At 36.3% G+C, this 20,566-nt stretch overlaps 1 protein-coding gene across 1 annotated transcript in view; it reads right to left on the minus strand.

Moving 5' to 3' along the window:
* Positions 1–20,566, minus strand: part of LEKR1 (leucine, glutamate and lysine rich 1) — a 97,533-nt gene that overhangs the window by 47,026 nt on the left and 29,941 nt on the right. Inside the window, exon 4 of the mRNA XM_012724838.1 lies at positions 17,891–18,076. Within this exon, the coding sequence (XP_012580292.1) occupies positions 17,891–18,076 (186 nt within the window). The remainder of the gene's footprint in view (positions 1–17,890; positions 18,077–20,566) is intronic.

A 20,566-nucleotide genomic window follows, 5' to 3' on the forward strand; every position in this document is an offset into this window, starting at 1 on the left:
AAAAAAAAAACAGCTATGATCTGTCTACTGCATCCCCAAATCTTTCAGGGGTGTGCTTAAGAAAAATGAAAAGTATATTTTACATTAAATATATAGTGAGCTAGTAGAAGTTTTAACTCCAAAGTTGATTAAAATTTTGGAATGCTTAAAATTTAATATAGCTTAAGAAAAATATGGAGATACATATGTGGGTATCATTGTGACCCACTTTATGAAGTTAACATCAATTCCTCCTACTAAAAGTCCCTTAGTGCTTGGCAGGATATAATCTTGAAGTAGGGGAAGCACACATCTGAGCCTGTGTGATAAATTTTATGTTATTACTTCTAAAGGCAGCTTTTGTTAAGAGGAAAAATTGATTATCTTAAAAATACATTCCAAATACTAGTACCTAATATGTGAATTTTATGCAATTAGTTGTTAATTAGAAGAGCAGAAAATAAAAATGGCAGCAAATTCAAAACCTATTTTTATGCTACTGAAAAATATTCCTAGGCTCAGACTTGAATATACTTGTGCATCACAGTTCTAGACTTTACCAGGCTTAAAGGTAAATTAACTACACCATCATGACCCAATTCAATAAAGGAAAAGCTGTTCCACTCTTCAGTATTGTTCTCTTTCTATAGCCACTAAATTTCCCTTTCTCCCTATTTCAAGGTAAGCATAGATGGCTTCATCTTTAATTCACAGCTCTCAACAAACAGAGAGGCCTTCAGATTTCCGTTTATGTATTTTACAGCATCTCTGCGTAAAAATAGGGAAAGCAAATAAATGTTTTACTTTCAAACACAGAAACTTCTGAAGACTGTCATGTGAAGCAAGTAGACACAGGAAATAAAATGATGTCAACAAAGAAACCACTTTATGCACGCATAGAAAATGAACATGGAATCAGGAAAAAGGATTCATTACAAATAATCTACCATATAAACAGCCCACCAGTGTATAATTAGAGTTGATTAATTTGTTTACTGTGCTGTTTGTGGTGGTGGTCTTTGTTTTTTAATTTCAGGTTACATTTTCTCCAATAAAGAAGTGCTGAGTTTTTTAAAAGCACAGGACATATCTGTCCTGTTCTGGATGAGGCGTAGGTCCTCAGGCTTGTTACTAGTTCTAGCCGTGTAGCAGGGCCCTTTTGTTTTGGGAAGCAAAGTGCTCAGTTCCTGTTCTTAGTAAATAAAGGAACACAGTTAGAGAAGCAGCAGAGAAAGAAAGCCACCTGCACAAGACGGCTCCTTCAGTTCTGAGGAAAGGAGTTCTTAAATAAGTGTATTGTTCTGTGCAGTTCTTTTCTATAGTTAAATAAATTCAACTTCAATTTTCTGTCATTCAGCATGACATTGGATTATGAGGCAATAGGCCCTGAATGCCTACAAAGAGAAAGGAAGCATTGGCTTTAAACACCATGCAGATGTAAGGCGGAACCCATGGAAACAATCCAAAATTCACAACAGCAAATCTACTAGGATGTGACTGCCTTCTTTGCAGATATTAAATAAGAAGCAAATGATTTTAAATGAACAAGACATAAAAGAGCTCTTAGCCTCTCTTCATATGAAGCCAGCTGCTTGCTGGATAGCATTACACAAGCAACAGATTTGGGGTAATTAGTCATTTAAGAGAATCCTATTATTCTGAAAGGTCTCTTGAAACTAGAAATACAAAAGGTATTCATAGTTAGCTATTTTATAGGAGGATACAACACTTGCGGTCACTTGGAGAGAATATTAAATTAGGACAAAGTTTGAGAAAACAATAAATTAAGCCTTTTTAGTGAAAACATATTTCAAACTTAAAAATTTCTAATTAAAGGCAATGGCAAACCTAAATAAGTAAGTAAATAAATAAATGGATAGATAAATAACCTGGTTCAAACTGCTCTCTGGAGGATTCCAGGTTCAAGCAGCAGAATGGAAGAGGCAGCAGGAAGGCACAATGACACGTACACATCCAGGCCCAGGGGAACTTTTTTAAGGGAATATTGAAGGCTGCACTTTCTTTTGTAAGTGGTAGAAATAATTGAAGAAAAGAAAAAGTGAAAGCTTCACTCTTGAACACACTCCTAAAACAGGCAATACAGAGGCCCCTCTGTTCCTTCTCAGTAAAATAGTATCTACACCACGGAATTGTTATGAGGATTAAATGGCTTCTTCTATGTAAGGAGAGCAGCACCAGGCACACAGGGGAATGCATAATTGCAAGCTGTCAGCCCCAGTAGTGGCAGTAACTCCCCAGCCCAAAAATAAAACATCTGCTTCTGCTCTGAATCTGGTCACTTCATACCTAGGGAACCCGGGCCCTGAGTAGGACCTGGGTGATCCATGGTTATCGTTTGTATGGGGAACAGTAAAAATGAGACTTTTAATTGTCTATTTTTTCTTAACAATCTACAGAGCAATGTAGGGCAAAAATGTTAAAACTTAATAAATTTGGGAAATGTGTTTCTGTATACATTAGCTATGTAATTCTCTGTATTTCTCTGAACTATTTTGCAGAATTAGGCCCTCCCTGGTGGTGCAGCAGGTTAAAGCACAGCACAAAGAAGCTTGAACCACTTCCACATGAGTTTGATCCCCGCCTGCCCCGGAGGAGACCCACATGGCGTGGCAGACCTCTCCTGACCCGCCCGCTGCTCCCCTCAGCAGTGTACTTTGTCGATCTGCCTGTTCTGTACCCCGCTCTGTCTCTGTCTTCTGTACCCCCCTCTGCATCTCTGGCCTGTACCCCAATTCTGAACGAATAAATAAACCTTTAAAAAATAAAAAAAATATTTTGCAGAATTATTGTTGAGAGAGGAGACTCGCTTACACAGGGCAAATCTGTTCTCTACTAAGATGTGTAATCAACTCAGTTCTGTGTGTCCACGTTAGAGAAATAAAGGCAGGGGGAAGAGAACTCGCTGAAGTGCGGGGCTTGGGGTAGTGTTGCAGTCAGGGTGAGGAGACAATAAGAAAGACATCGCATCTGATTCTGTCATGAGAGAACAGAGCTTCCGACTGTACCTGGAGAGGGAATGACAAGGTACATTTGATTGATTTGGTTTTTGTTTTTAAGAAACCAAGACGTATTTCTTTGCATTCCACAGAGTGCCCACATTTGAGAGTATAGTATATGCCTTCTCATCTGTTTCTTATATGTGAAAAAGCAGTACTTCATGCAGGTGTTTAAAAAGCTACACAAATCGTTTTAAACTATAAATCTCATTCTAATTCTTACTTGTTTCACTCAACATTCACTTTTGCGGATCCTTTCACACAACTGTATATGCATACAACTCACTCCTGGCTGCTGGCTCTGTGATATTCAATCGACACACATGCATTTCACTTATCCATCCCTTTAATGATAAGATAGGTCACCTGCATCATGCGCCAAAATAAAGCTGCAATAAAAGTTTTACCCACATTGATGGGAGAGTATCTCTGTGGTGTGTCCCCGGAGTGAATACAGGAGACCAGAGGCATAAAATACATAAGCATACACAAAAAATGCCAAGCTATTCTCAGCAGGAGGCACTCGGTTACATTCCCACCTCACTGAATGAAGATATCTGCTCTCCAAATATTTATTAAGAAGATACTTTTCTCATTTCTGCCTGTCAGTAGGGTACAAAGCAGTGTTAGTTTGTAGTTTTCTGTTTTCTGCTAAAGCTGACCATCTCATTTTGTACTTCTATGCCTTCCCGTCTTTCCACCAATCTCTTTTCTATCAATCCAATTAAGCTTTCTTCTTTACTTCTCCACAGAAATAGATAATTTCAGGGTTATGAATGAGTTTCTATATTGTGATTCCACAGTATAATTCTGTTCTTATGGAATTCAAATTTTAAGCAGCGGTAGATATAACTGTTCACTCCCTCTTAGAAAAACTCCTCTCATTCCATTGTGCTTCTCTCATTTCCTCCTCCTCCTGGCTTACTGCTTCTCAGTCTGTGGATCATCCTCATTCTCAGGTACACTCTAGAGTGGGAAAAACACCAGGGTTCAGTCCTTAGCCCTCTTCTGCATCTTCATTTGCTCCCTAACAGTTCTCCTCTAGTTTCATGGTGCTGAATAGCATCTCCATACAGGTGTGTTTCATCAGAATCATCACAGCTAGTAAGTGCTGAGCATTTCTTATGTGCCAGGAAATATATTTGACATTCCCTGAGAGTAGAGAATTTATCTGCTATATTAATAGTGCTTGAGATGTGCAAGGTGATTAAAAAAATAATGGTTATAACAATGACTAAAATTTTATAGATATTAAAAATAAGAATGCCTGCAAATTACTGTTTAAAAATATGAACCTAAGATTAAAGTATATGGAATGGTAAAGAGTTGTGCAGATGTCACTGATAATAGCTGAAAGTATCTTGGTATTAAAATGCAACTTTCTTATAAATCTGCTTTTTATTCCAGTAAACACTTACTGACTACCTACTCTGTTAGAGGCAAGGTCCATGCTATTTAGATTTAGTGTGAAATTATCAATAGGGTATTTTCGCTTGTTCTCAGAGAAATTATAATCAAGTACTTTATGTTGCCTTCATGAATGATAAATTATGCTTTAGATAACAAATCAATAACTCCTTTAAACTTAAGCCTGTATTATTTCCCCTCCATTTTAAATGACTTAATTTAGATGGTTAGTTAATTATGTGGCTAAATTGTGGGATTTCTGATAAGCTATAATTAATGTGAATTAACATAATCAGTCAGCTGCCTTTAGATATTATTTATATGATTATATTATTATGCCATGTTTGATGAGCTTTGTCCTTTATAATAGTAATATCTCACTTAAATTTTTTTAAATGAGCATTAACAAAGGGAACCTTTGCAGATGTAATAATATCTACCAATAATAGAAGAAAGTTCTCTAATGAGTATTCAACTAAATCAATTGCAAATTAACATATTTTAACTTTAGCAATCATTTCACATTGCTCAGATGGTGATATAGCCACTTGGAAAATTCACTTGATTTTAAGGTTTATATTTCGGAGGTTTGATTCACATCTATTTTGAAATAAGTATACTTGAAACACATTAACATTTTCTGCATAATGCCAGGAGGGACTGAAATAACATTTGGAGATTGTTATAAATCAGATGCTAGAACAGGTGTGGATATACAACTAAAAAATTAAAATTCAGTCCAGATGTAGTTTTATTAAAACCAGAAAAGGATTTAGCTGGGTGTATGTGGAGAGGGGAAAAGGTGGAGTGGATTAAATCAAGCAAAGAGGATAATCAGATATTTAAAATTTAAAAATGATTTATATTCTATTATTAAGGATCAAGACTTTTACTTCAGAGTTGTTATAAAAAATATATCTAAACCTCAACAATGTTTTCTTATTCTGAACATTAAAACACTGAATATGGCATGAAGGTAATTATAACTTGGAGGGCTTATAAGATATTATAAATTATGGATTTGAAAAGACAGAAGGAGTCTTTAAGTTCTATGTTTTTTCCACTTGTTAAATGGACCACTTTTTCTAAACTGGCAAAATGAAGATAGTACATTATGTCTCTGATCAGAATAATCCTAACAGATTTAGAAACTTCTGAAAACTTTAGAATGGTGTTTTGTTTTCTGACAAATTTGTACAAATAAATACATTTACACAAGCACATGATGTGTATCATGAGAATTTTCAGGGCTGGACATAATGGTAATGAGTATGGACAGCCTGAAATTAACAAAGTAGAAAAGGGTGGGTGTCTATCATGACCAGATTATCAGTCGAAACACATATGGGATAAAAAAAAAAAAAGATTTATGGTTAATAGTAAAGTAAATGAATAAATGGAAAATAGAGATGTTTAGATAAAAAATATTTAAGACGTTTTCAAAGAGTCACATAATCACATCAACACCAGCTTTCCTTAATGAATCAGTGTGTGCTACAACCAGAAAGCTCACAGAGGCTCCTGTGGGGGCATTAATTCTACAATTCCATGAAGGAAATGGAATGTTTCTTCAGTCATTCAGAGGATTGATTCTTCTTTCAGCACCTCCCTGTTGTGCTAGATGTCAGTAAAACAGGCCAAGGGCACAGATTTCTTCAAGAGTGCTTTCATGCTATAAAACTACTTTGGGCTAACTGCATTAAAAAAAAAACAACAACAAAACTCCGCCATGCAATTATATAATTTTAAAGTACCAAGAGAAACAAAAAACATTTCATGAATTGAAGACTGAAGCAATCAAAAGGTAACACAGATCCATGAACAGATTTAGCGATGAGGATGTTTACTACAATATTATTTTAGCAAAAAAAAAAAACTGGAAACAACTGTTTGAAAAAAGGATACAATTAAATAAGCTGTGAGTCATTAAAAAATGAAATTTTTTGATATGGAAAGATTTCATAATTGAGGAAATGACATAGTAGAGATTATAAAACTTATGATTCCATTCTTATAAAAAACACATTCAAAAAGGAAAGGTAGGTGGATACCCATCAAATGCTTATAATTATGTAAATGTTGGGATTTCCTAATCAATAATGAGCATGGCTTATTTTACTAATAGGAAACAAAAGAATCACTTTAAAGTAACCTAACACTGAGTCATGCAGCATAAACACACCCATCCTATAACCCATTTCACAAAGCATCAATGGTCTGTGTAACCATCGCCAGGTGCCTGCGGTCCTGGGGCTTCATCTGTCTTCCCTGATGGAAGACTGTGCTCACTGCCAGGGCTGGAGGTGGCTAATACAGGGACTCTCTAGGGGAAGAATCAGGTACAATGACGTCTCTGCTTTGATGCTCACAAGCTACGAGTGCAGTCGGTGAAGCCTCCTATTTGGCACCACCTTTCTGGACTTGGCTTCCAATTCTGCTGATTAGTAGCTGCATGTCCTTGGGCAAATGACTTAATTCCTGTACACTTCAGTAATCTCATTTGTAAACTGGATAACAAAGTGCTTACTCAGGAGGCCAGGAGGGTAAGTGGGAGCCGAGCTGCCCGTCATGTGCCAGCACTCCAAGAATGTTAGATGCTATTTCCACTGCACTCGTAGGAGGGATGATTTTAGTGAGGTAGCAGAGTATTAGTGGTTAACGAATGGGGAAGATGCTGGTAGGAGGTGAGAGTGGGGATGTGGGGTGTAGGCTCATTTACTTCTTGTTCAGACAGTGCTGTTACTGTCCATGAATTGGCCCATAAAGTGGATGATTCATCCTTGTCTATAAGCAGCCGGTATGCTGGGTGTCTAGGCAAGGCCAGGTGTGAATAAGTGACCAGTTGTGACTGTAGGTATGAGTGTGTCTGTGTGGGTGTCAGGGACAGGGAAGACAAACTCTCCTTCTCCTCACTGCTTGGCTAGAACCTCCCCAAACTGCATGCTAGTGTATTGGCCACATGTGTCACAGGTCTATGCCTGATGACATTTAGAGTACACCATGTGATTGGTGCTTAATTAATATTGCTAAGTGATCAAGTTAATTGGTGACTGGTGGCTGATTGGGCACAATAAGACATGTTTATGGGGCAGGGGAAGGGAATGTAGTCACATTAGGCCACAAGTAAAGGATGCAGGGGGATGGGGGTGAGGAGGGGCAAGAGAGAGCGGGAGGCAAGCAAATAAATCTAATAGTTACTGCAAGGTCCTGAGAGAGATGGTGCAGTCAAAGAAAGGACAGAGTGATGACACTAAGATCTAGCATTAAAAGAGGAAAAACACACCAGATGGGAAGAAAGAGAGAAGATTGCTGCAGCATAGGTGAGAAAGGATTACAGAACAAGAGCTATTTCAACTTGTAACAGGTAAGGATGAAGTCTCAAAGGAGAAACATCCATCTTAAGGAGCAGATGTATAAGACCATTATAGAAAATTCCTCTAAAACTCAAACATTTGTAAAGTGGAGATAATACTTAAAATAGAGATAATCTTTATTAAAAGCTCAAAGTTGGAAGCAAAATAAAAAGACAACAGAAATAATCTTATAAGACTCCTGTGAGTGTTCAAAGACCAAAAGCTTCAACAGCACAATCATATTCCAGTGATGATGGAGTTCTAGAAAAGAACTCTCTGGATTCCATTTAGGACTGTATTTCATAGGATTTGTCTACAGATCCTCAGAAGACCATGTACTGTTTTGTGTGTTCTCCTGCCTTAGAATTAAAGGAGCAGCAACCGGTCTCCTTAAAGAATGTTGGATTTAGTGTAATTAAGAATCACCACAAACCTCCTTGTTGTTGGTTTTTGTTTTTGCTTTTATGAAGACAGCAGTTCTATTTTATTGGAAGCCAGAGTAATATCTTTCCACAAGAGATCAAGGGCTCGAAAGGTATCATAAGGGCTGGTCAATTCTCCACAGAGATGTCCCCCTGAGAATCATATTTGGCAGGTAAGGTCACAGAGAAGCTTGGTTTCATAGACTCTAGAATTAATTCTAGCAAAGCCTTCTTGAGCAACCTGTCCTAAAAGCATGCCTACTGTTCTTACAACTAATCATACTGACTTGAACAATTAGGTAAATGGAAATTAAAATTTATAGTTTTCTTCAACTTTAAAGGAGTGTTTAAGGAAACTAATACTTTTACTGTAAGTCTAATCATCTGGATTGCTATTACATTGGAAAGCCACTTTGAAATGCAGTTCAATATTCTACATTTGTATTATTCTTTAGGGTTTCCTACATTTTATCCCATCAAGATAAGTCAAGTAATATGTGATAAGTTAGGTAAGGAAAGCGATCATATTTCGATCTTGCAAATGAAGTGACTGAGTCAAAGAAATTAATAACTTGTCCAAAAGGCCTGTAAAGGGTCTTAGAAAGGCAAAAAGACATGTGTTGATTCCTGGATGGGATTTTTCAGCTGAACTGTATTATTCATTTTGATTTTTTTTTTCACTTTCATAGATTATCCACTATAAGAAATGCTATAGGGATGAGACTCCAAAATATACTAAGTCAAAGAAGCCAGACATGAAAGATCATGTACTGCACAGTACTATTTATGTGAAATATCTAGAACAGGCAAATCTAAAAACATTAATGACTGAAAGGGAAGGGGCAGAAAGATAGGGGGGAATAACTATTAACAACCATGAGGTTTCTTTTAAGGGTGACAGAAGTACTCTAAAATTAATCATGATGATGGGTTTGTAATTCTATGAATACCCTAGAAATTATTGAATTATGCATTTAAATTGTGGGTAAATTTTATAACGTTTATTTTATAATATCAAGAAGCCTCTTAAAATAGTAAATCAGACTATTAAAGTATTACGTGTAAACATAAATTGTAAATTATTTACTAAAGCAAAGAACTTACTGAAAAAATTTAAAAAGGTTTCTATGTGGAATGGATTTGAAACTTGGTTAAACTTCAGAAGCGATATTAATGTTAAAATGATTTATCTGAACTCTGTCTTCCAATATTTGCATGTGTTAACAAAAAGCAGAGGACACTTTATTCTCCCAGGTGAAAGTAAAATCATTTAAGTGGACTGATTTGTGGGTCACAATGACCTCTGAGAGGAGCAATATCAGTTGAGGTAAACTGTGGATTTTGGAACTGTGAGCTAAACACAAAAATTATAAAACCTATGTAAATAAGTTTTTAAAAGAAAACTAAAAATTTAGTCTTCAAGCCTTTATTTTACATTTATTTTCCTGTGAAAATAATTAAGTTTGGGCATTAAAGAATTAGATTGCGGCCCTCCCTGGTGGCGCAGCGGGTTAAAGCACTGCACTAAGAAGCTTAAGCCAATTCCACATGAGTTCGATCCCCACTTGCCCCGAAGGAGCTCCACATGGCGTGGCAGACCTCTCCTGACCCGCCCGCTGCTCTCCTCAGCAGTGTACTTCATTGATCTGCCTGTTCTGCTCCCCACTCTGTTCCTGGTGAATCCTCTCACCCTCCGCATCTCTGGCCTCTACCCCAGTTCTGTATGAATAAATAAATAAATCTTTAAAAAAAAGAGAGAAAGAATTAGATTGCTTTTGCAAGCCTATGATTTATCCTTAAATCATCACTAAACTAGATGTACCAGAATTAAAACATATATTTAAATTTTCAAGCATCTATATTTCAAAAGGTAAGTAGCAAAAATGTAAACAGTGTAAAAAGATTTTTTGTAGAAAATTAATGGTCATAAAGACTATGTCCTTGAATCAAAATGGAAATTGTTTAATAGTGATATAAAGGACAAAGTATCAAAATGTAAAACTATAAACATTTATTTAATTTTGGAAACAATAAAATTGCATCAGTTAGAGTCAGATCACCATATGTGAGGATTGGAGGGACTCCATGGCCTCTCCCCAACCCATTCACAGCTGGTATGGATACAGGCTTATAGCCACTTGCATCTAGCTGTGAGCACACACTCCCGGGCAGGGGAGTCAGTCACCTGGCTAATGTATGGAGGACTCTTGGCCTAGCCTGCTAGGATGTGTGGAGTGTGGGGTATAGGCTGGAGTACACACCAGAGAAACAGATAGCACAAAATGGGAAAAGATAGGTTTATTCTAAGAGTTAATTCTAAAAGTGAGAGAAGAGGGAATATAAAATATTAGAACAACTTATAAAAACAGAAGGGAATATTTGCGTCCCATTCAAGTACTAACTGGGCCCGAGCCTGCTCAGCTTTCAAGATCAGACAAGATCAGGCATGTTCAGGGTGGTATATTTGTAAGGAAAGATAATAATGATAAAAAACCCAGCACATGTTTAAAAATTCAGGGTACAACTTTCACCATTACTTTTCAACATACTATTGGAAAAACCAGGTAGGCAATAAGGCAAGAGAAAGATACAAAGGGAATACGAACTGGGAAAGAAGTAAAACATTCATTATTTGCAGATGGCGTCATGATATACACAGAAAACCCTAGACACTCCACTAAAAAGAAAGCTAATTGAAATAATAAATCAATTCTGTATTTGCTTCAGCAGCATATATAATAATAAATCAACCCAGTAAAATGTCAGGGCACAAAATCAATATGTAGAAATAAGCTGTGTTTCTATATACAAACAGTTTATTTGAAGAGAAAGAAATACAGAAAGTAACTGCATTCACAGTTTCAATAAAAAGAATTAAATAGCTAGGAGAGAGCAAAGACCTATGTAATGATAACTATAAGACATTGCTAAAAGAAATGGAAGAAATGAGGAAATGGAAAGGTAGTCCCTTCCCCGTGGACTATAAGAACAAACATTATTAAAATGGCCATCCTACCCAAAATAATACACAGACTCAATGCAATCCAATAGCATTCTTCAAAGAAATAGACTGAAATTCATATGGAATCAAAAGGACCCTGAATAGCCAAAGCAATCTTGACAAATAAGAGGAAGGTTGGTGTTGTCATGTTCCCAGACTTCAAACTATGGTAAGATACTGGAACAAAAACAGACATATAGACCAATGGAATAGAATTGAGTGCCCAGAAATAAGCCCTACATATACAGTTAATGTACAACAAAGGAACATACACTGGAGAAAGGAGAGTGAATATTCTTCAAGAAATGGTGCGGGAAAATTGGACACCACAGGTGAAAGAATGAAACCAGACCACCAACTCACATGTGATGCAAAAAGTAACTCAAAATGGATTAAAGAAGTAGATGTCCCAAAATATAAATAATACTGAATAAATTGGCTTCAGTGATGTCTTTGTGGGCTGATCTCCAATGCAAGAGAAGCAAAAGAAAATATAAACAATTGGAATTACTAAAAAGCAACTGCACAACAACTGAAATTATCAGTAAAACAAAAATATCTCCCACGGTGTGGGAGAAAATATTTGCATATAATACATATGGAAAAGGATTGATATTTAAAATATGTAAAGAACTCATGCAACTCAACAGAAAGAAAACAAATTCAATCAAAAATTAGATAAAAGTGTTAAATAGACACTTCTTCAAAGAAGACATACAGATGACCAACTGATAAGAAAAAATGCTCCTCATCACTTATCATCAGGGAAATGCAAATCAAAACCACAGTGAGATAACATCTCAGACCCATGAGAAAGGCCCACATCAAAAAAAGACCGGAAATAACAAGTATTGGCAAGGATGTTGAGAAAAAGGAAGACTTACACACTATTGGTGGAAATGTAGACAGGCCCAGCCCCTATGGGAAACAGAAACCTCCATACTGTCTCTCAAAATATTAACAATGCATCTAAATATGACCCAGAGATTCCACTCCTAGGTTTCTACACAAGGAATACAAAAACACTAATTCAAAGGGGTATATATACTCCTGTGTTCCCTGCAGCCCTATTTACAATTAGCTAAGTTATGGAAACCACCCAAGAGCCCAAGAGCAGAGGAATGGATCAGAAAAATGCTCTATGCACACAAAAAAGAAACCTCGAGCCATTCCTGGATTGGTTCATAGGAAGTGGTAACTGTCATCAAGAATAGTGTTAACGATCCTGCCCAGTCTGACCTATGAAATTAAATGGTTTCAACAAAGAGAGTTGTTAAGATGATCCTTTCTCCATTAACATTGTTGATGTGCTGAATCCGTTCAACACCAGCAGCAAAAATGAAACCCTACTTTATTCTTAAAATGATGTGTCACCTTGCTGTGCAAACCTGTTGCCCTTTAGACGAGTCTGTATTAATCTCACTATAAAACCTCCACACAAAGCACAGGCAAGATCAGCGTTTTCAGCTGTACTTTTGATTTGAATATAGATGCAATTAATGAAGGTGAAGTTTTAATGAGTATAAAAATTGTGACTAATTAGCACTCCATTGTTTGGGGGAGATTTTTGTTGTAAGGTAGAATGTGAGCTTAATTGTGAATGATGTGTTGGGTTTGTTCTTTTGGAAGAAATTTAATTTATTCTTAAAATAAAAGAGGGAAAGATCACTCATATTTCTATCACCCTAAAATTATTCTATCACCCTAAAATTAATTTTCATATCTTCATTTTCCCTCTGGGTTTCTAATCATCATACACCTATTTTGACATGATTGTAATTATATGTGCAAGCAATTTTGTGGGTTTTCTTACTAAGTAGTACTACAAATATGTGCATTTTCTCATGTTCATATCCAGTGTTCATACTGTCATTTTAAAGTCTACATATGTTCCAAGTAATGGCTCATGATCATTTACTACGCTGTTTGGTAGAGCTGGGGACACATTATTTCTAATCATTCACTACTAAAGCTATGGTTTTTGCATATAAATGATTTCCCTTGTTTCTTGAATGCACTATAGGAACAAGAACTCAAATATGTATATGGTTCAAAATATAGAACAGATTTTATCACCAAATTAAGAGAAACATTATCACTTTGTACTAATTTAAAAGGAGGCATATGTTTTATTTCTGCCTATTTAATTATTAGCAATTAAATGTCTTGTGCATGACCATTATATTTCCTGTTGTCTGTTTCTTCTTTTCAACATTTGCCTGTTAGGGTTATAGATTTTTCTTACATAGTTGAATATTCTTTATATGGTACCTTCTGCATACCACAGATGACACATTTTTTTGTTCAGTTTCCACTTTAGTCATTCAGCAGTTTTTGAAGTCAGAGGTTCTGTGTTTTTTTTTTAATAGGGGAAGTCTGTCATTCTTACAATTTTTAAAGTGCTGCTGTATCTCTACATTATTAGGACAAATTATTGGTGATAATTTTTCCTGCCTTTTTGCTTACTTAATTTTGAATTTAATTTGGTGTGTTTGGTTTACTTTAATATCACTTATTATATATAACTTGTCTTTTTCTCATTGTTAATGATCCTTATATCAAGTCTGAATCTTCTGTTTGCTCTTCTGGTGGAAAGATAAACATTGCCATTTTTTATAGCTGTAATGTGCTCCTATAATAACATTCAAATATGCTAGAATTAGTTGGTTATACACTATTCTTACTTTCCAGGCTATTTAAAAACTACATTCCTCTCCCATCCCCCCCCCCCCACCCCGGAGATCTGTGCTGAGCACAATGAAAATCAAACAGGAGAAATAATAGAGAATTTCCTCTGGGATCAATCAGTATTCAGGACCAGAGGAGGGGCCAGAGGCAGAGATCAGGTAGGGTGTTCAATGTTTTGGGGACACAGCAACAACATCAGTAACAGATGGTTTCTGTAGAATGATTTTGGTTGTGATTCTGATAGCCTAGAGTCCGAGGATTCCTAGCCATTTTCTAAGCCTGGTTCTTCCAACTTCTTGGAGCACTTGAGTGTCTAAGTAATATTCTTTCACTGTTATTAGTCAGTTTTGCTGTTTGCAACTAACAAAGCTCACTTATGCACTTCCTCTAGAAAATGTAAGACGTTTCTAAATTTCAACTGTGCTACAGTGTTCTCATCCCTTTTGCTGTTTTCCTTATTTTTTTAAGCTAGTATCAACTTCGTCTTATAATGAAAACCACTGGAGAACTAAATTAAAAATAGAAAGTCTTAGAATCTTGCATATGCTAACTCAGTATGCCTGAGTTCAAGAACATGCATTTCACAAAGGCCTCCACTCCCCTCTCCCACCCCTGCAGCTGGGATGCGCTATGATCAGGCAAATCTGGCCAGCACTGCCTCAGCTTAAATCCCTAGAAGACTGTCAGGCCAATGGTCTACTTTTGTAAAAGGGCAAGAAAACATTCTTTTTGTTGTTTTTTAAAGGAAAAGGGAGTTTAGCCTTTTCTTGTGCCTTTTGGAATTCCCTGAAATGATTAATGAGACAATACAGGCTTTGGATTAACGAAACCTGGGCTTGAATTCTGAATGGGATGATAATCTTTCTCCTCTTCTTATATTTATTCCTATAAATCACTTCTTTTTACGAATATGGAAAAACTGCTGCTTAACCTAATACTTAACTACTTGGTCTGTATAGTATATGTTACTATGTATGTAGAGTATATTGTAAGATGCTATATTCTCTAATGGTTTACTATTTTAAGAAACTAAAATATTTTAGGAAAAATAAGTTAGATAAAGAGCATGGAATAAAGGAGAGGCAAGAATAATATTCTTCAAATTGGGGGAAAGTGATAAGTATGAAATCTATGTTTTAGCTAATCTGTGCTAAAATTGCCCTGCTCTCTTAAGTCAAAAATAAATAGCAACACATATGCAGAGTTCCATTTTATTTATACCTTATTTTATAAATAGGCAATGTATTTAATTAGTTCAAAGTATTTTTAAAATCACAAATGTACAGTAAGCAAAAATTCCCTTTGAGAGGCTAGATGGAGCTATAGAATAGAATTGAAAACATCTGTAATAACTCATGTTAAGCTTGATAGAGTTGCAGATGATTATATACAGAAATAATTGTTGATGTGTCCATATACTCATGTGTGTGTATATACATGCATGCATGCATGCATGCATGCATACATACATACATATATTTGTTGTTGTTGTTCTGTCATCTGAGAGGTCTAAACTAAATGACAGTAGCAATAGATACACTGAGCACCCAAGTCTTGGTTTCTAATACCAGTCTTGTAAAAGGGACAAGAGCTCCTTGGAGAAATGGTTGATTCTGGACTAGGGAATGAAATATATGTGTATCTTTCATGTAGTGCACGAAACAAATGAACAACATATAAAAAAATCCTGCTGGGTATGTGTCAAAGGGACATAGGAGTCAAATGAAAGAGCACCCAAGGGGCAAAGATGGAAAATATGAGAAAAAAAATAAACAATGTCGTGTTGAATTACAACCTAAGTATAAAATAAATATCCACAAGTCTATACTGCTATAACTCAAGTGTTGAATAAATTAAATTAGTAAGTCAAGGAAAAGAAGCAATTCATCCCAAATAATGAAGCTGGCTATTCGAAGACGGACTGTAACTGCCCATCCCTAACTCCGAGCTGCACGCAGAGCTTCCAAAGCGCATCGGACAGATGATGAAGGCCAACAGTACTAGTCATGGGTCATGTTGCAGTATGCACATTAATATAATGGCATATAAAGCATGCTTTACCTCCATAATTTTCCTCCCAAGAGCTACCATCATCTCAGTCTAATCATGAGAAAAGTCATGAATTCTGATTTTGTTACAATAAGAAAGGTATATCTGACAATATACCTGACCAGTACTCCTTGAAAACTGTTGACAATACCAAAAACAAAGAAAAGTTTGGAAACTATCAGTCGAGTTGCTTAAGAAGATATCACACTAAGTATAGTGGTGTGTTGGATGCACTCTTGCGGCAGAAAAAAGGATATTTAGTAAAAACTAAGGAAATCTGAAAAAAGTGGACTTCAGTTAATAAGAATATGTCAGTATACACACATTAATTATAGCAAACATATAACATTAATGCTAATAGTTGGGCAAACATATGTGTAGGGGATGGTATATTTACTATTTTATTTTTTCTGTAAATCTCAAGTTACCCTAAAAAATAAAGGTTATTTAAAAAAATACTCCCACCCCCACACTTACGTCTCATTCACCTAATTTTGTTTCTCACAATAAACATTCATTAGTTTCAAGATCCAAAAATTTTTTTCCTGTATGTACATACAAGTAAATATTAATACATATATAACTCACTTTTTTTTTTACCAATTGTACCACGCAAACATGTTTGCGTGGTTTTTATGGCTCTATGAATTTGATCTTTTGAGTTGCACAGTTTATATTTAACTCGCTGTCTACTATGATCTGTTATTTTATCTGCAATCTTTTGCTATTACTATGCTTCCGTGGATAAGCATGCTAACACATTATTAATAAGGAAGCATATCTATATGTCAAATTTTAGAAGATAATCCACAGGATCAAAGAGTGGTCTGCAGTTGTATTTCAGGCAAAAATTGCCAAACTACCCTCTGTAAGCTGTGCTAATTTACACTCACCCTAGAAGCACACAAGACTCTTCAACCATATTTGCTATCACATACGTGGGCAGTTTTTAAAAGAATAGTTGAAAATCAGTATCTCAGTAATTTTATTTTCCATAGACCTCATAAATATTAACAATAATTCACAATGGTTTTGACCATTCTTTTTGAGAGAAGAAAAGCCAAACTTGAACTGCAAAACATTCACGGTTTTAATGAGATTAAAGAATTTACCACTATTTAAAATTTTCAGCATTAAAAGCTCCTAATATGATAAATTCCACAAATTTATTTTTTGTGCTTCTTCAAGACCAGCTAGAAACTAGACAATTGCTAGTCTGGGTCTCTATGCCTTTTAGAGACTAAAATGTCTCAGAGGAGCTATAACCCTGGGGCTATCCCACAGCACCTACTCCAAGTCAGCAGGAGAATCCAGGAGACGGGGAAGACATTTAGTTTTCCAAATGACTAACTGGCTCTAGCCATATGATGTCCTGAACCCCTGTGTTCATTGCTGATTGCTTAATTTTGCTAAAATACTGCTCATATCTTTCTGCTAATTTTCAATTTTCAATGACTCCATACTGCCTTCAAAAAAAAAATAGAAACTCCCATAGCCTTACTTCCAAAACATTCATTTCTGTAAGGTACAGAGATATTAAAACACCATGCCCAAGGTTCTCAAAACACAATTAAAAATTTTTGCATTTGAGAAAATGAGTGCATTCCTAAAATTTGGAATTCATTTTTTATAACAGGATATTCAATATTTTCTGTCAGGCTTATAAAGCACCAATCCAGTGGGGATAATGATAACCTAAAGTATAGTACACCTTTATTTCCCTAAAGTCTTACTTTGTACTTGAAACACCTTTACTCTATACCCACCAGGCTTATCACTCTCAATGGTAGAAGAGGAAAAGATAATAGCACACAATGGTCACAGACACACATTAGTAACAAAGTTACTAATAATTAGGCATATTTGCAACACAAAATAATTAGAGCAAGATTTTGTTGTAGTTATAAGAGACATAAAAATATAGACATTTCCTTATTATGGCTAGTTGCTAACAGAAAAAAAAAAATCTCTTACCTAGTGCTTCTTTTTGCAAGTTGTGGCACCTTGTTTGCAGATTGAGTTCTTGCTGTTTAGATGCCTGTATCTCCTGGGACCTCAGGATGGCTGCATCTGATAACAGCTTCAGCCTTTTCATCTCCTCTTCCAAGCATGCCTTGTTTCTCTGGGACACTGTCAAACTTTTATTTAGCATCTCTACTTCTGTAAAGAAAAGTCACAGTTTATAAATAGAAAACATTGAATTGTAAAACACTTCTCAAAAATTATTTTCTCTTAAGAACAGTAATAGTTGAAAGCCAAAATGATTTTTCTGAGAATTGATGATATCTAACCAAAAGGTTAAATTTAAATTCAGTAGTTACTCTGAAAAAGAAATAAGAAAAAGCACTGTACTGCTAAATGATGCATGATAAATTTGAGTAGGGTATTTTTTTTAGCCTTTAAGTTGTATTAAATGGCAATTCGGCTACTTTTTAAATAGTCATATAAATGAGTAATATAATATCTGTGCAATATTCTGCATTTTATTAAAATTAAACTGTTTTCTTGGCAACATGATTCAGAAAAATGAATATAATGTAGTAACATGAGCAGGTTGGGTGCCATTTCTATAACAGTAACTAAGATATATTCTATACAAATTAGAAAGAAAGGAGGTAGGATAAAAGGATGCAGTGTCCAAAATAACAAATGACTGAACAAAAAGTATCATTTTCATGTATTTTAATGATTCTCAAAATAGATTCTAAATTAAATGATTCTAAACATTTTTCCCATTGAAATGAGACCAGAATTCATCATAGCAAGGCACTGGTTATCCCATCTACTTAGATTCTGTTCGATATAAGTATGTGTTCACAGAGCCTCCCTAGTGGTGCAACACGTTAAGCGGCAGCACTGTGAACCGATCCACAGCCATTGTAATGTGAGTTCAAACCCCAGCCACGGAGGTGATGCAACAGACCTCTCTGTCTCGCTCACTGCTCCCTGCTTGCAGCAGAGTATTTCAGTAGATCTCCCTGTTCTACAGTAAAATGCTATACTACTGAGCTACACCCCCAGACCCCCCATTCTGTCTCTGGTGAATCGTCTCACTCCCATCCACTTCTTCCCTTACACCCCCCACCTCTGGCCCACATCCCAGCTCTTATATGCCATAAATAACCTTTAAAAACTAAATAAATATGTATTCACAGATCTATGTAGATTTAAATGTAATAACTTAATGTAATAAATGTGATAATTTTGTAAGAAATGTCTGGAGGGCCTCCTTGGTGGCACAGGGCTTAAAGTCTCAGCACTATCAAGCTATCACCAGACAATGTGGCATGAGTTTGATCCCAAGCCAGGGAGCGGACCCACATGGTGCAGCAGACCTCTCCTGTCTCACCCCTGGTCCCCTCGGCAGTGTGTCTCAGTAGATCTGTCTGTTCTGCTCCCACACTGTCTGTAGCAAATCCTCTCACCACCCACCCACCTACCCATACCTCTTGCCCTACACCCCAGTTTTTGTATAAATGAATGGAAATAAATCTTTAAAAGAAATGTATAGAGCATAGGTTTTCATCAGAATTAGAATTATCAAGCTTTTCATCATTCTCTTCACCTCTGCTTCCTTCAAGCCACCTTGAGAACACACACACACACACACACACACTGTAGTAAGTTACCATAAAAGACATGTAACCATGGTTAATGGAACTGCTGAGGCTAAGAACCGCATGAAAATCTGCACAGGTGATTTCCAGAGCACTCACTGAAAACCCCTTCCGTCGTTCCTGCATCTTGGCCCATGTGATGGGTTCAGATGTGATAGGGAGTCAAAGAAGACGGGGCTAGTTTAGCTGAAATATCTGCCGTGGCCAGTGAAGACCAGGAGTGGAGAGGCATAGGGCAGACAAACAGCCAGGGCAAGTTGGCTGGCTGGGTCACGGCAGCAGCACCCCAACAAAGAGCATGTCCCTCAGGGTAGCATCAGAATGTGGCCCACAAAGAGAAAAGCAAGTCATCTTTATGGGAAGAAGTGTGTCTGAAAGGAAAAAAGCAGTTAAGACAGACTTAAGACCAGAGTGTAAGTGTCTGGTACCTTCTTCACTTTTAACTCCTGTTCAAAATGGGAAACAGAGAAACAAACTGGCAGGGACTGAACAAGCAGGGGTTACTATATTTCAATGATTACTTTATGTGGGAATCTTATTTTCTAAGACTAATAATGGGCTTTTATACACTGACAGATATGCAGCCGTTTGTGTGAGACCAGCTACTAGCACATTAGTACATAAAGTTTAAAAAGAATTTATCAGTAGTTAAGGAAAATAAGGAGGTTGCAGGGTTTTTTTTTTTTTTCCTTTTTATTAGACCTAAAAAAGTCTTCAGCCATGAAAGTGGCTGAATAAACTGTACTGGCCCCTGACCGCGTGTGTCTGTGCTCAAGTCAGTGTGACACTGTAAGAGGCGCACACAGGCGGTCCAGCTAGTCATCATTCCAGAAAGACACTGCCTGGTTAGCAGGCTGACTCTCAGCGCACACCACTATCTGTCTCTAAATAACTACTGGTGTCAACATGACTTTGCATCTGACATTAAAAGAATAAGAATCTGCAGTACAACTTCATTTGTGAAATATATTCAAACACTTGGAAAAGTACAGCCAGACTTAAAAAAAAAGCTGAAAAGGAGCTACAGTCTTTC

Source organism: Condylura cristata, unplaced genomic scaffold (assembly GCF_000260355.1).
Source record: "Condylura cristata isolate star-nosed mole 26May11 unplaced genomic scaffold, ConCri1.0 scaffold00014, whole genome shotgun sequence".
In the NCBI taxonomy this organism is placed as follows: Eukaryota; Metazoa; Chordata; class Mammalia; order Eulipotyphla; family Talpidae; genus Condylura; species Condylura cristata.